The 15,234-nt window shown below is 32.9% G+C and overlaps 1 protein-coding gene and 2 pseudogenes across 1 annotated transcript; 2 read left to right on the plus strand and 1 right to left on the minus strand.

Annotated features, from left to right (window-relative positions):
• The first annotated feature begins 3,331 nt into the window (after positions 1-3,331).
• LOC133035846 (TATA box-binding protein-associated factor RNA polymerase I subunit B-like) lies at positions 3,332-12,998 on the plus strand (annotated as a pseudogene).
• Positions 5,178-5,833, plus strand: LOC133035840 (zinc finger BED domain-containing protein DAYSLEEPER-like). The gene is made up of 2 exons (XM_061112228.1): positions 5,178-5,774; positions 5,816-5,833. The coding sequence occupies exons 1-2, from the start codon at positions 5,178-5,180 to the stop codon at positions 5,831-5,833; spliced, it is 615 nt and encodes a 204-aa protein (XP_060968211.1).
• LOC133035842 (TATA box-binding protein-associated factor RNA polymerase I subunit B-like) lies at positions 5,188-8,571 on the minus strand (annotated as a pseudogene).
• Positions 12,999-15,234: the final 2,236 nt, after the last annotated feature.

The raw sequence follows: 15,234 nt of genomic DNA on the forward strand, positions 1-15,234 counted from the left end.
TATATGACTTCTAGCATTGACGCAAGTCTAGAAATATGAGTTAGTATAGCCTTAGGGTTTTATTGTACCACCCTTACAAACTAACATATGGTTTCTCTTCTTGTATTTCAAATGTTCCTTTCTGAAAGGACTTAATACTACTCAAAGCTCCCATTCAACAGTAAATATCTGGTCTAATTTCATACAAGAGTATTCATAAGACCTCTTACTATTGATGCTTAGGAAATTCTTTTCTTTGCCTTTATCTTTTCTAGAGTAGTTAGAAACTCCTCATAAGATAAATAAACTCCATATATGGAAGTCATGTGACCTCTATTAGAGTTAGCCTTTAAAAAGCGTTGTAGCACCTTACTAGTGTAAGCTACTTGCATTAGAGCAAATCATTTGTTTTACATGTCTTGACAATTTCTCAAACATTGTTTCCAATGACTAAGATACCATCTATGTAAATTTTCAAACATATCACAAGTACTAGTGTCTTACAAGCCATACTTAGGAGAGCTCCTTGAAGCCCTCCCACTACGATAAGGTAATGTGACTTTCTATTAAGAAACATAAGTGGTATTATCCTCTTCAGTTGTCACAACTTGCATTGGTTCAACAGAGGCGGGGGATCATCTTTACAATTGTAGAAGTTGGCGTAACACTTTTAGAGTAAAATCTCCACTTCTTTGCTACTTTGGTTATAGTGTAGTCCACCTCTAATTACTTGAGATTAGCCAAGAAGCATGCAAATCTCAATTAGCAGTTTTAGCTTTCTTTAAGGACACGATCGGGGCATCCCTAGATATAATTATGGTATACAATAAAATCTTATAAAGATTTTTGCTGTGAGAGTTTTGTCACATATGATTACGAAATTAAGAATGGTATTGAAAACTATTAAAGATATATGTCATGGCAATAAATTAACGAGGCTGTATTTTAGCAATAACATGAGCTCTACAAGGTCAAATGCACATTGACTTTGAGTTAATTGTTAGTAAAATAAATTTAAGAGTAATAAGGTGTCTAAAAAATATAATAAGGACAAACTCCATAATTTGTGTTATCTAAATCATTAAGGATTAAGGATTTTTAGGAGCTTGTTGCTCATACATGATTGCGGTATTATTTAAGATCATGCTAGCTTAGTGGGAGTTTGTATTTAAGATCATCACTATCTATGGATTAAGGTACGGTTTTGCTATTTGAGTTATTCTCTTTGAATCAACAAATGTATTCTTCAAATCTAATTTTATACGCTTATAATAATATGTAATATATTTATCTATGATTTAAATTTTCTTATTGCATATTTTATGAGTGAAAAAAAATTCTAACAAGAGATACTCCTTAAAAGTTATTACAAGACTTGATACTTAATTACACTAATAGCAATATTGATGCGTAGGAGGGTGCTAGACACTACTAGTGCCTTTTATTATTTCTCTATTAAAAGATAAGACCGAGGCCTTTCTTACTTCTTCAATAATTATAAAGATATTTTAGTTTTGGTATTAATCATATCTTCTTATATTTATCTAAGTATAAAGCCATTATGGTCAAAAGATAAACCAAGTGAAATAAAAGTTGTTAATTGAAGAGTTAATACCATTTTAGACTTTTTATTTTGCAAAAGTTACCGATTGGATCTTATGTTTTATTAAATGACAAAATGGATCCTGTACTTGACCTCAATTTTCGATAATTTTTTTATTAAAATATAACCAACTTGAAGATAATTTCTAGCACGAATAGATATATAAAATGTAACTAGTTATGTTATAATACCTCTATATCGAGTTATTATTAAGTTTTATTGTACAAGAAAAAATAATGCAAGGTCATCTATAATACTATTTTACAAAATACAACGCCCATTTTATAATTTAACAAAATAAAAAAGCTAATTAATTACTTTTATAAAGCATAAAAACCAAAATAATATTAATCCTTAATTAAATCAATCAAATAATTTTCAATGAGACAATAAAATTGTACACTCATATACATGAAGCTTACGTAATAACGAACTCATGATATTATTTTTTTTGAGTAATTTGCGGCTAAACTCTCCGAACTTTCAATTCACTTGCAATTAACCCTTTAAACTCAAATTTTTGTGGTAAAATCCTCCAAACTATTGAACTGTAAGTAAATTTAAAGTGACATCTATTAATCACAGTTAAGTGACAACATAGACTGTTTATGTGTACACTCTTATACACGTGGTACGTTTATATTGGTACACATAATATTAAAAATTACAAAAATTATTTTAAAATTATAAAATAATTTAAAATTATATAATAAATAAATAAATTATTTTCCTTTTCTTTTCTTTTATTATTTCTTCCTGATGACTTTTCCTCTCCCTATACTTAACTCTTTCTCTTCCTTTCTCAAAACTAAGCTTAGATCTGAGCTTCCATCTCTTCTGGCACCGATGATTAATGGCGGATCGGGGACTCACATCTCATCGACAAACAAAGCTACGAGCATGATCCTGTGATCTGCACCCTCTCTCTATTTTCTCCTGATGCCAACAGACAAGGCACACGCATGATGAGCATCACCGGAGCCCAACTCTCGGTATCGTTGTGGTCCTATTCTCATTCTAGTTTTGTGCCTCTCTCACTTGGGAAGTTTAGAAGAAAGGTCTATTGTGCACTGTTTCTGCAGTGATTTACTGCAGTTAGAGGGTCGAAATGTTGCTTATTAGGAAAATAGGGCTTGATCGATACAGTGTACAATAAGGGTTCATTTGGAGCGCTGTATTAGGTTGTATTGTATTGTATTGTATTATATTGAATTGGATTATATATCATATTTTTATATAATACTATATTAAATTTTAATTTATACTAAAATATTATATATTTAGGTGTGTTTATAAAAGTTAATACCACATATAGTTTTACATAAAAATATTGCATAAAATAAAATTCAATATAATACAATACGATCTAATACGGCGTTCCAAATGAGCCCTAAGTGTACAATAGAGAAAATTAAATTTTAAGTTTTCAATAAGATTAAGTATACTAATTTGCGAGAGATTAAACAAGATGATATATATTGGGTTCTCTTAGATCTAAGTTCAATTATTATTTTTCAAATATTGTTCGACCCCTTTTTTTTTTCAAATCTAAGTTTGGATTTGTGTCATATTTTAGTGTTGATTTGAAGTGATTATTATTGCAAATATTATAGTTGCGTTAGTTGTGGATGGTAGTGGTAATTAGGAATGTCAATTTGGGCTATTTTCGCGGGCCGGGCCGGGCCCCCGGCCCGACGGGCCGACTGTGGCCCGAATTATTCGGGCTCTTATCGGGCTTCTGGCCCGGCCCGGCCCGGCCCGATTTTAAATATTAAAGAAAAACCTAAATCCCTAAAAAAAAATCACAAATTCTAAACCTAAATCTCAGTTTCGACTTCTCTCTCTCCGACGACAAAGCCCAAGCTGCCCAACCCAACCCAGTCATCGCTCTCTCTTTCTTCGCCTCCCACGCTTCTGGTTCGTGCTCTACTCGGTGGAAGGGAGGAGTGTTGTGTTGGGTTCTCAGTTTCATTTATGCTAAAGCTTCACCAACAACAACTTTTGTTAAAGGACCAAACATAGAAAAACCCAACAATGCCCAACTCAAACTCAAACATAACAAGCTTCAGGTTCCTTCAAAATCTTACTCACCCAGAAAGTCTGCTATTCTAGAAATCCAACTTTCCTCTGATTTGGATTCTGCTCTTACAAGGTAATCGTCTTTCTTGTATTAAGTCAATGTTCAGTAATCTATTTAGCTATATATGTGAAGAATTTTCAGTGTTGAATTTTGCCTTCGAGTAGATAGATAGCTTTTCTTCTTTTTTTGATAGAGTTATTTAACAATCGTGTGAATTCCTTTATTTTTATATACATCACTGCTTGGTCTTAGTGAAATTTTGAAATTGGGTGTCATTTAACATCTGGGTTTATTTTGTGTTTGAGTTGGGCATTGTTGGGTTTATTTTTGATAGAGTTATATATATGATATGCTAGAAATATATCCAATTAGATAATACTTGAAAAATCATTGAAGCACAGATAAATATAGAGTTATATATTTCTTTGCTATAATAAGAGATCGAACTAACCTTTCAATAGTGACCAAACTTAGTTTGTTTCTTCTATAAGGTCCCACAAATAGGTAATCAAATTTTTTAATTATGCCATATTCTTGGACTTTTTTTTTATAGCTTTTTTCTGCTGAATTTTGCTGTTCCATTTTGAAATATTTTATCATATTCTTATTTGCCACTGATGTGAACCTGGCTATCTTCATCAATGTTTCTTTTCATATTGGTATAAAAATAATGATAAGACAAAAAAAAAAGCCATTTTTTAATAGCTTAGTGGGTTGTTTTAAGATGGATGACAAAATATTCAGTCTAGTAAATCATTTTTGTTGTTTTGTGGACTTTTGAGGAGGAGCTTCAACAACTAGCCATTGAAAATTTTGATTCAAAATATCTTCAAATATATACATTTTTTTTTGTTTAGAAATGTGGTCCTTCTAAATGGTTTCTATTGTATTAATCTGGTTTCTTAGTTCTGATGATTAATAAACAAATTAATCCAAATAGGTTACTTAACTTTGAAATGGGATTTAATGGTGATTTTGTTTGATATATTGTCCATGTGAAATCAATCACCCATGTTAGAGCTTAAATAATTAATTAGTATTGAAAATCTCTCCAATCACTCTTTTGTTCAAATTTTTGTCATTTGTGTTCAAACATGAATTATTGGCTCCATTTGATTTACTCTGTTTTATATCTTTTTATAGGCTTTGGCGTTTTGCAAGTGTTTGAAAAGAATTTGAGTCAAGTGAAAATTTCAATCTCGATTCATCGGAGGTATATATTTTTTTTTATAATTGCTTTATTATATTACATATAATTTTATAGAAGAGTTTGAATATCTTATATATTCATCCATAGTGAAGTAGGTTCTGCGAAATTTGTGTGCTGCGGTGATATAAGGATGATAAATTGTGTGTTATCTGATTATTTATAGTTAAAATTGACAGATGGTTAGGTTAATAAAATAGGGAAAATGCTGCCCGATTTTTCGTAGATATGTTTATCATGGTTTTAAAACAATTGCATGGATTAATTGATAGATATGAGAATATGGTGTTAATGTAGGTTAAAATAGAATGTCTGGTCAAATTGATTCTAATTTTGAGGATGATGTCGATTTTGTGCCATCAACTACAAATGAAGTACAGTCTGTTAGCAATACAGTAGATGAAACTCAGAATCAGAGAAAAAGAACTTCTCGTGCATGGGATCATTTCACACGGGAAAAAATTGATGGAAAAATTAAAGCAGTTTGCAAGTATTGCGAGCGTAAGCTGGTGGGAGAAAGTTCTAGTGGGACTAGGCATTTAAATTCTCACGTGAAAACGTGTCCTGTAAGAAAGGCCCAACTTGCCGCCAATCCTAGTGCAACTGCAAGCCCTTCGGTTTCTTTTAATTTTGATCCTGATTTAGCAAGGACCAAATTGGCTCAAATGATCGTTAAGCACGAATATCCCTTGTCTATGGTTGAGCATAGCGGGTTTATAGAATATTCAAGCACTTTATGTCCCATGTTTCAAATGGTGTCAAGGAATACAATTAGGTCAGACATTATGAAAATGTATAAAACTGAGAAAGAAAAGTGCAGGCAAAATTTGGAAAAAAGTAGGAGCAGAATAGCCATAACCAGTGACATGTGGACTGCAAATCATCAGAAGAGGGGATATATGGCTGTAACAGCTCATTTTATTGATGATTCTTGGAACTTACACAGTCAGATATTGAGTTTTAAGTATGTTCCGTGTCCTCACGATGCTCCAGCACTACTTGAGGCCTTAAGATCTTGTCTTAATGATTGGAAAATAGAAGACAAGATCAGTACAGTGACTCAACACCCCGAAATGCATATACCGAGTTTCAATTTGGACAACTTTAGCACAAGCACGAAGCAAGATGTAGTAATCTGCATGAACAGAATAAGTCAACGAGCCTTCGTCCCTCTTTCTCGCGTAATGTAGATACCCAAATTTTTTCAATTGTTTCCTCGGCGGCATGTAATAGAACCTGTTTTCCTCCATGTTCTGTTTCATTTCTTTAATGGATTCTTCTTTAAGAGTAGAAGTAGTTGAAGTTGTTTCATCTTTCGGGTTTTGGTCATTTTGTGTTGTACTCTTGGACCGGTCATGGTTTTCACTTCGAGTTTCACTGTCGGATGAATTACTAACACCCTCGTTTTCCTTGAACTTCTTCTCTCTATGTGGGAATGTTCTACTACGCTCTTCATCTTTTCGTAATCTTTTTTGCTTATCGGCTCTACTATAATTATCACAGTCTACTTCAGTTGTTTTCGAATCCTAGATTGCAAGACAAAAATAAATAAGTTCCAGAAGTTAAGAGAAAAAACACCAAAAGACTCGAAATCTTACCGTTTTGTTCTGATAAAAACCCCATAACTCTTCTATCAGTTTTTGCTCCTCGTGATTCTCAAATGACGGTTCTAACCCCGCAAAAACTACATCTTTACGATCTTGGAGATATGTTGGCAAGTCTTTAGAATACTCTGTCAATGTAAGTTAAATCATTACTATCATTATCCTTTTCGAGGAAAAAAAGAAAGATCTCAAGAAATAACTTTTACCATAGTTTTCATGTATTCCATGATACAATGCTTCAAGATTGCTCGAAGCTCGGCGGCATCCATCTCGGATTCCCGAAGATGTAATGTGTTTATAACGGGGATCTTATAAGGATCATCAACGAAACGAGGACAACCAGAATCCTTGTCTTTGAAATCTTTCAAACTAGGAGAATCAGAATCTTCTTCTACCCCATTAGATGTGGAAGAAACATTGTGTTGAGACAAACTTCTCTCCCATATTCCGAAGCCGTTAATATTATAAAGAATTCTTATTGCAACAATCAGTATCGACATCACACAAACACGAGTAGGAAGCCTTAGTTCACTAGCTGATAACCATAAATTTGGAGGCATTGACCACTCGTATATACGACAAGCGTGAGGAAGAATCTTATCCGAAGGAAGTGATAGCTTTTGAAGATAGCGTGAAGCGATGGCGTAGAAATTCACAGGAGGTAAACATAAGCCTATGGATTTAGCAATGGAAGCTGAAAGTGGTTCCATCTTACCGTGCCGTTACGGCATTCAAGAGGCCTGAACATGGAACTTGAACTTATTGGGCAAGCTTTTGTTGGTGGTCCAATGAGTTTTTCGATTTCAACAAAAGCGGCAAAGTAGGGAAGTTTCCCTTCTAATGACCACTTTACTATATCGGTTGTCAAGACTGCTTCCCTGGCGAGATGACAAACTAGAAAAGAAATGGCTAAAGTACAAGACAACGGTATCTTCCTTTTCAATGATCTGATCCATATCGTTACAGCACGCTGACCATACATATTTTGGGGTTCTGAATTATATTTAGACCGCGGCTCATCATTAGGCAGCTCTCCTGAAAGAAACACTCATTCAAATGCTAAAATATTCATTAAGACAACTAAAATATGCTTAGTTGTTGTAACTTGTAAGGCAAGGCATCTAAGAGCGTACCTTTGAGTGAAGCTTTGGCAGGTGGTAATGAAGCCAACAGCCTATGAATTCCTCCTCTCCGATGAACGAGGTTTAAGGCTTCTGATAACGCTGATGATCAAAAAAAGAGACAGAGGAGAGAAAGTGATTAACGTAGACACAGGCTGGGCTTCTCATATAATTAAGACACAATTTCATATTGTGTTTTTGGAGATAAATGTATAAATTTCTAGAAAAATTAAGGTAAAATTTTAATTAGAGAAGAATATAAATTATCGTAAAATAATAGAAGTATAAGTAGTAGAATAATTGAAAAAAAAATAAATATAATTAATTTTGATTTAAAAGTATCAATTTAAAAGATGTATGTAGTGTAATTTCTTTCATGTAAAAAGATGTGATGCTGTAAATTTTATATTACAATATTTTAGTCAACTTTTGTGGTCGAAAACACGTGCTGCAAATGTTCCCGAAATACAAAATGTGTTTGTAATTATTTATAAGAAAAAAATAGAAAAGAGAAATGCTAAGGGGTCTCATGTTGTCTAACACCTTATAAAGTATAATATTATTATTGGTGTCATATAGGAATGTCAGTCGGGCCGGGCCCGGCCCGGCCCGCCACAAACCCGGCCCGGCCCGACATCACTTTAGCCCGGCCCGGCCCGGCCCGACTCCTTCTTTTGGATTAGCGGGTCAAGCCCGGCCCGACATTCCTATATGACACCAATAATAATATTTACTTCTATTATTTTACGATCATTTATATTCTTCTCTAATTAAAATTTTACCTTAATTTTTCTAGAAATTTATACATTTATCTCCAAAAACACAATATGAAATTGTGTCTTAATTATATGAGAAGCCCAGCCTGTGTCTACGTTAATCACTTTCTCTCCTCTGTCTCTTTTTTTGATCATCAGCGTTATCAGAAGCCTTAAACCTCGTTCATCGGAGAGGAGGAATTCATAGGCTGTTGGCTTCATTACCACCTGCCAAAGCTTCACTCAAAGGTACGCTCTTTCATCTATTTTTACAGTTGTTTTTTTTTTTGATTTCTCTCTGCATTTGTGTGATCAATGTTAAAGTAATTGAATCAACCTGTGTTTTGTTCTGAAAAATTGCTTAGAAGAAGAGGATAATTAGTTAATGGTTTTGAAATATGATAATCCAAATTGAGTTCTAAATGTAGAGAAATGATTGAAACTTTATCTGGTTTTTTGATATTAGGATCATTTTCAATTAAAGAAAATAAAAGAAGTGATATTAGTAATGAATGAATGAATGAATGATTTTTTTGATTACTTAATAGCGATTTTAAATATATTTGTTGAATTTTAGTATAGTGGCCACCGGATGTTTGTAATAATGTTCAAACGAAAACATAATGATGTATTGGCTTCACAAACCAATACATTCATATATCCATACCACATCTTACACACAAGCTCACATAATGACTATTTGAGAAAAATGATGAATTTAGGAAGCTAGCTACGTAAGCCTTGCTTCTATATTGTAGTGTGTATTATGAATTCTTTTATGAAAAGATTTCGATGGTTATCCAAAAGATATGCTATATATTAGCACAATGTTGCTGTTGTGGAATTATACATTATGCATATCTGCTATTGCTAAAGATATTACACTTGAAAAATGCATATAATGTTGAAATATTTGATCTTCGTGTACTCAGTAGTAATATTTTATGGTCTATGATAGAAGGCACATGGAGAAGGGTGAAAGAAGAAAATAACAGAAGAATGCGAACATTCTATAATGTAAAATTTGTCAAATCAGTACTTGTCTATGCTTATGGACATAGGGCTTCATTATTTAGTCCCAACATAGTAAAACTACTACTTTTCTGATTTTACTTTGCTAGTTGATCCTATGTACTTATTTAGCTATGATTTATAGAGGAGACATGCAAAGATATATTACCACTGTAATTTTCTCTGTATTTTTACTTAGTGTGACTGTGCATTGAAGCAAAATCAATGCTGATTAATCTTTTACTATGATGATTGATCTTTAAGATTGTTTCTGCTATTACCCGTTGCTTTGCTCTCTTTTATTTTTCTTCTAAGTTGTGTATCGATGTCTGCAGTGTTGTTCCTCTCTCCTCTCACTGTCATACTATGTTCTTCTCTTTTCTTCTTACTATAACCTTGTTTGGTATTGCATGAAATAAACATTCTGTTGTCCCAGAATTCTTACTTGAAATCTCTTTTTATATGTAGTTAGTGTCTACATTTTAAATCATATTTATGTGAGATTTGTTAGTTTTATGTAAATTCAGGTACTTGAAATCTCTTTTTATATGTAATTAGTGTTTATATTTTAGATCATATTAATGTGCGATTTTTGAGATTGGTAGGTTTTATGTAAATTTGGGGCATAAAATTGTGTACTCTTGATTAATTTAGGTTGGTTTGTTAGGGTTGAAATACATTTGTATCTTTGTTTACATGCAACATGATTGTGAGTGGAATATATGTATTTCTTTTAAAAAAAATTACTGTTTTCTGAGATCAGTTTTTATCATCCAAACATGTTTTTTGTTCTCATTGTTGAGAACACATTTTTTTAAAAAAAAAGGAAAAAAAGAAAACAATGCCAAACAGTACACCACCCAAGTGTTCAACTTTTTTTTCTTTATATGAATTAATAATTTAGTTATTATTCTTTCTTAGAACATAAATATATTTGTATAAAATCTGCAATTTACTTGGATTCTGGCTCAATATATGATAATATCTTAATGAAGGTTTGGTGCATTTTCTTTTCAGATAAGGACGAGTCATCTGAATTCGAAACCCCTAAAAAATGGCAGACCCCATGGCCTTGACATGTCAAACTTGCGGCAATGTTGGGATGGCTGATGATGCAGATGGCTTCTTCTACTGTCTTCGGTGTGGTTCTCAGGCAGAGGACATCATTGACACCGGTGTTGGTGATGAGGACTATGTCGATAAGGGCCCTGGTGGTGGTGGTGGTGGTGGTGCTGTCTATGTTGCTAGTCACCGCCGCCAACGCCAACACGTCTCCACTATATCTCAATCACAGTCCCAATTCAACGCCTCAATGCACTCTCAATTTTGGACTTCCCTAACTTTAGAAGACAAAGAAGAGACTCCCATTCAAGTCAAGATCAATAGTCAGGAAGTGGATCACAATTATAGTTGGGATCTTTTTAGTGACAACATTGGACCCACTGGCCCAGAGGATTTTGGGTCTGTCGGGGAGCTCATTCCGAGCTTCGAGGACTACTATAATGAGATAAGGATTCGATACATTATGGGTTTGCAGTTGATGATTGAGTTTCAGTGTGAGGCTTTGGTTAGGGAGTTTAAAGTGAGCCCTTTGATTTGTGGGTTGGCTGGGACCATTTGGTTGCGGTTCGTGGCTGCCACTCGAGTGTTTGATGATGGTTGGGTTGATGAAGCCATTAACGAGTCTGAGAATCAGAATCAAGGTTTGCTCAAACTAAACTCAAAACACCTTAATGTATCATTTTATTTTTAACTGTCTTAAATTTACGATTCACGTGACAGTATTGATACTTCAGAAAGTTGTTCTATTTGCTCGTAGCTCGCGTTTGATACAGATAACGCAAGTCTTGGTTGGAATCATTAAGGCTATTAAGCATATTTTAGCATAAAAGTTGAATTAGATTAGAGTATATATATATATACATATTAACTTTTAGCTTATTTTGCCTCTTAGATGCCTTGCCTTACAAGTTACAACAACTAAGCATATTTTAGTTGTCTTAATGAATATTTTAGCATTTGAATGAGTGTTTCTTTCAGGAGAGCTGCCTAATGATGAGCCGCGGCCTAAATATAATTCAGAACCCCAAAATATGTATGGTCAGCGTGCTGTAACGATATGGATCAGATCATTGAAAAGGAAGATACCGTTGTCTTGTACTTTAGCCATTTCTTTTCTAGTTTGTCATCTCGCCAGGGAAGCAGTCTTGACAACCGATATAGTAAAGTGGTCATTAGAAGGGAAACTTCCCTACTTTGCCGCTTTTGTTGAAATCGAAAAACTCATTGGACCACCAACAAAAGCTTGCCCAATAAGTTCAAGTTCCATGTTCAGGCCTCTTGAATACGTAACGGCACGAGAAGATGGAACCACTTTCAGCTTCCATTGCTAAATCCATAGGCTTATGTTTACCTCCTGTGAATTTCTACGCCATCGCTTCACGCTATCTTCAAAAGCTATCACTTCCTTCGGATAAGATTCTTCCTCACGCTTGTCGTATATACGAGTGGTCAATGCCTCCAAATTTATGGTTATCAGCTAGTGAACTAAGGCTTCCTACTCGTGTTTGTGTGATGTCGATACTGATTGTTGCAATAAGAATTCTTTATAATATTAACGGCTTCGGAATATGGGAGAGAAGTTTGTCTAAACACAATGTTTCTTCCACATCTAATGGGGTAGAAGAAGATTCTGATTCTCCTAGTTTGAAAGATTTCAAAGACAAGGATTCTGGTTTTCCTCGTTTCGTTGATGATCCTTATAAGATCCCTGTTATAAACACATTACATCTTCAGGAATGCGAGATGGATGCCGCCGAGCTTCGAGCAATCTTGAAGCATTGTATCATGGAATACATGAAAACTATGGTAAAAGTTATTTCTTGAGATCTTTCTTTTTTTCCTCGAAAAGGATAATGATAGTAATGATTTAACTTACATTGACGAGTATTCTAAAGACTTGCCAACATATCTCCGGCAACGTAAAGATGTAGTTTTTGCGGGGTTAGAACCGTCATTTGAGAATCACGAGGAGCAAACGATAGAAGAGTTATGGGGTTTTTATCGAACAAAACGGTAAGATTTCGAGTCTTTTGGTGTTTTTTCTCTTAACTTCTCGGAACTTATTTATTTTTGTCTTGCAATCTAGGATTCGAAAACAACCGAAGTAGACCGTGATAATTATAGTAGAGCCGATAAGCAAAAAAGATTACGAAAAGATGAAGAGCGTAGTAGAACATTCCCACATAGAGAGAAGAAGTTCAAGGAAAACGAGGGTGTTAGTAATTCATCCGACAGAGTGAAACTCGAAGTGAAAACCATGACCGGTCCAAGAGTACAACACAAAATGACCAAAACCCGAAAGATGAAACAACTTCAACTACTTCTACTCTTAACGAAGAATCCATTAAAGAAATGAAACGAACATGGAGGAAAACAGGTTCTATTACATGCCGCCGAGGAAACAATTGAAAAAATTTGGGTATCTACATTACGCGAGAAAGAGGGACGAAGGCTCGTTGACTTATTCTGTTCATGCAGATTACTACATCTTGCTTCGTGCTTGTGCTAAAGTTGTCCAAATTGAAACTCGGTATATGCATTTCGGGGTGTTGAGTTTCGAGAAACGACCGGTTTGACCGAGCACAAAATCAACCACTCGTTTGCATATGACTCCTCCAAATCTCTCTTGTGAATTTTGTACTAATTCCATAAGTGGAGATGGCTTAGAAGAGTCTCTTGGACTTTCAAATTTGAATATTTAGTTTATTTGTTCATTTTAGGGTGTTTTGTAAATATAATGTTGGACCAAAAGTTACGTTTTAAGTATTATACTTCCAAGTGTAGGAGTGATACTTTTGAAAATACAATGTTCATCTAAGTATGAGGTCAAACCCGAAAGAGAGCTTAGTAACATAAAAAAGAAACTATTTTAATAAACCAAAGTATTAAAATTTTAACCTAACTCCAAGGATTTGATGATATTTGTTTTTAGAAATATAAAAGAAAACACATTAAAGATATTTGCTTCAAAAAGTGGGTAAACTAAAAATAATTTGCTTAAAAAATGTGTAAGGAAAGATTATTAGAATATTATAATCAATAAAATGTAAGTTCAATAATATTTATGAGTATAGTTATTGATGAGTGCACATTTGATACCATTATTATGGTACACCAGAGTTGGAGAAGATAGTAGTAATTTGACACTTTGGGATTTTTTGGGTTGTTTTGGATCGTGTTGAGGTACTGGACACCGCGGAGAGCTTTCCCAATCTAAAAGATGCCTTTGAAAGCAATCGAAAAAGAGTTTTTTATTTTGTCGGTGTAATGTGTCAAAACTCTAACGAGGCACCACCATTTGGTTTCTATTTTCTTTGCGTGTTTGATCTATTTTAGATGTCATTAGGCCTGTGATGAAGTTTGCGATTTTTCTAGCAATTATTTAAATTATCTGTATTATTTTTTAAATTAATTATAAAAGATACTTAGGTTGGTCAGAAAATTTGAAACTAATTTTATGTGGCTTATAATAGATTCTAAACTGTTCTAATAAACTGATGATTTTATTTTTGATTGTTTTTGTATTTTTCATGAGTTAATGTTTAAATTAATTATATATGAAATACTTATATGATGTTTTTTTTTTTTTTGAGATAAATACTTATATGATGTTAATACGTAGCTTAATAATATACTATGAGAGAGTTTTCAATGGATGAATTGGATAATTGAGTTTATATAGAGAATGAATTATTATGTAGGTCCATTGAAAATTAATTAAAATGAATAAATATTTAATAATTAATACTAGTTTACGTTATTTAGTCTTTGGTAAAACAAATATTTCCTTTTTTTTCAGTTTAATATATAATGTAGATAACTACAAATTTATTTACATTAATAATGGAGAAATCAAAAAGGTAAAACTATACTTAAAATGGTATGATTGTGATTTTGATATTTACAATCAACAATAAATTATTACAAAAAAAAAATAATATTAATAGTATTTTTTTTTATGTAAGTTCAATTAAGTTAGGCAATTAATTTATTTTAAGTTGTTTATTATATTGTATGTCTTTTACTACATTCTGCCAGTGATAATTTGTCGTTTTAAAGTATATAATATAATGATCATGCTAGAAATATCATTTACAAAGGAGTAGACCTAAAAACGATATCATGTGAATGAAAAAAAAGGTATGTGAAAAAGAATTTGAAGAAAGTAGACAAGGTAAAATAACATTTTGTTGTTATTGTCAATTAATTTATGAAAGACGTGCAACATTATTGGGCCTGAACGTGCAAAAGGACAGCTGAGAACGAGAGAGAAAGGAAAAGAACGTGATATATAGCTAGTAGATTGGATAAATGTGTTTGTGGCAAAGACGTAAGAGATTGTATCAAAGTGGAAAATTCACTTGATGTTAGGTTGGAACAGATTAAAATCCTAATTTTAAAAAACGGGAATTTTTTTTTTTTAATAATGAAGGAAGGTAGATCAAGCGGTTCTGCACAAAAAATAATTCAATGTAATTTTTAAGAATTAATTAATTATAGTAATATACTATTTTCTAAGAATATATATCTTTACAATTAATTATTATTTAAGTTATAAAGTAATCTTTAAGTGAAACTTCTTTTTGAACATTTGACTAGTACTTAGCAATTAACTTGTGCATGTATGACATTTGTATTTTTTTTTCCTAAGTTGAGTCACCTTCTTTTTTCTTTTTTGATTATAATCTTTGTTTTCAATTGAACTAATGACACGTTTACTACACATTATTTAAAAAAAAAAATTAATAAAAAATGTAACAAAATAAAACTGAAATATTAGAAATTCATTATATTTACTAATAAGCAATGTGA

The sequence above is a fragment of the Cannabis sativa genome, chromosome 1 (assembly GCF_029168945.1).
Source record: "Cannabis sativa cultivar Pink pepper isolate KNU-18-1 chromosome 1, ASM2916894v1, whole genome shotgun sequence".
Taxonomy (NCBI): domain Eukaryota; kingdom Viridiplantae; phylum Streptophyta; class Magnoliopsida; order Rosales; family Cannabaceae; genus Cannabis; species Cannabis sativa.

What these genes read in the sequence shown, in the direction of transcription:
- LOC133035840 (XM_061112228.1), top strand. Translation starts at nt 5,178, where the DNA reads ATGTCTGGTCAAATTGATTCTAATTTTGAGGATGATGTCGATTTTGTG.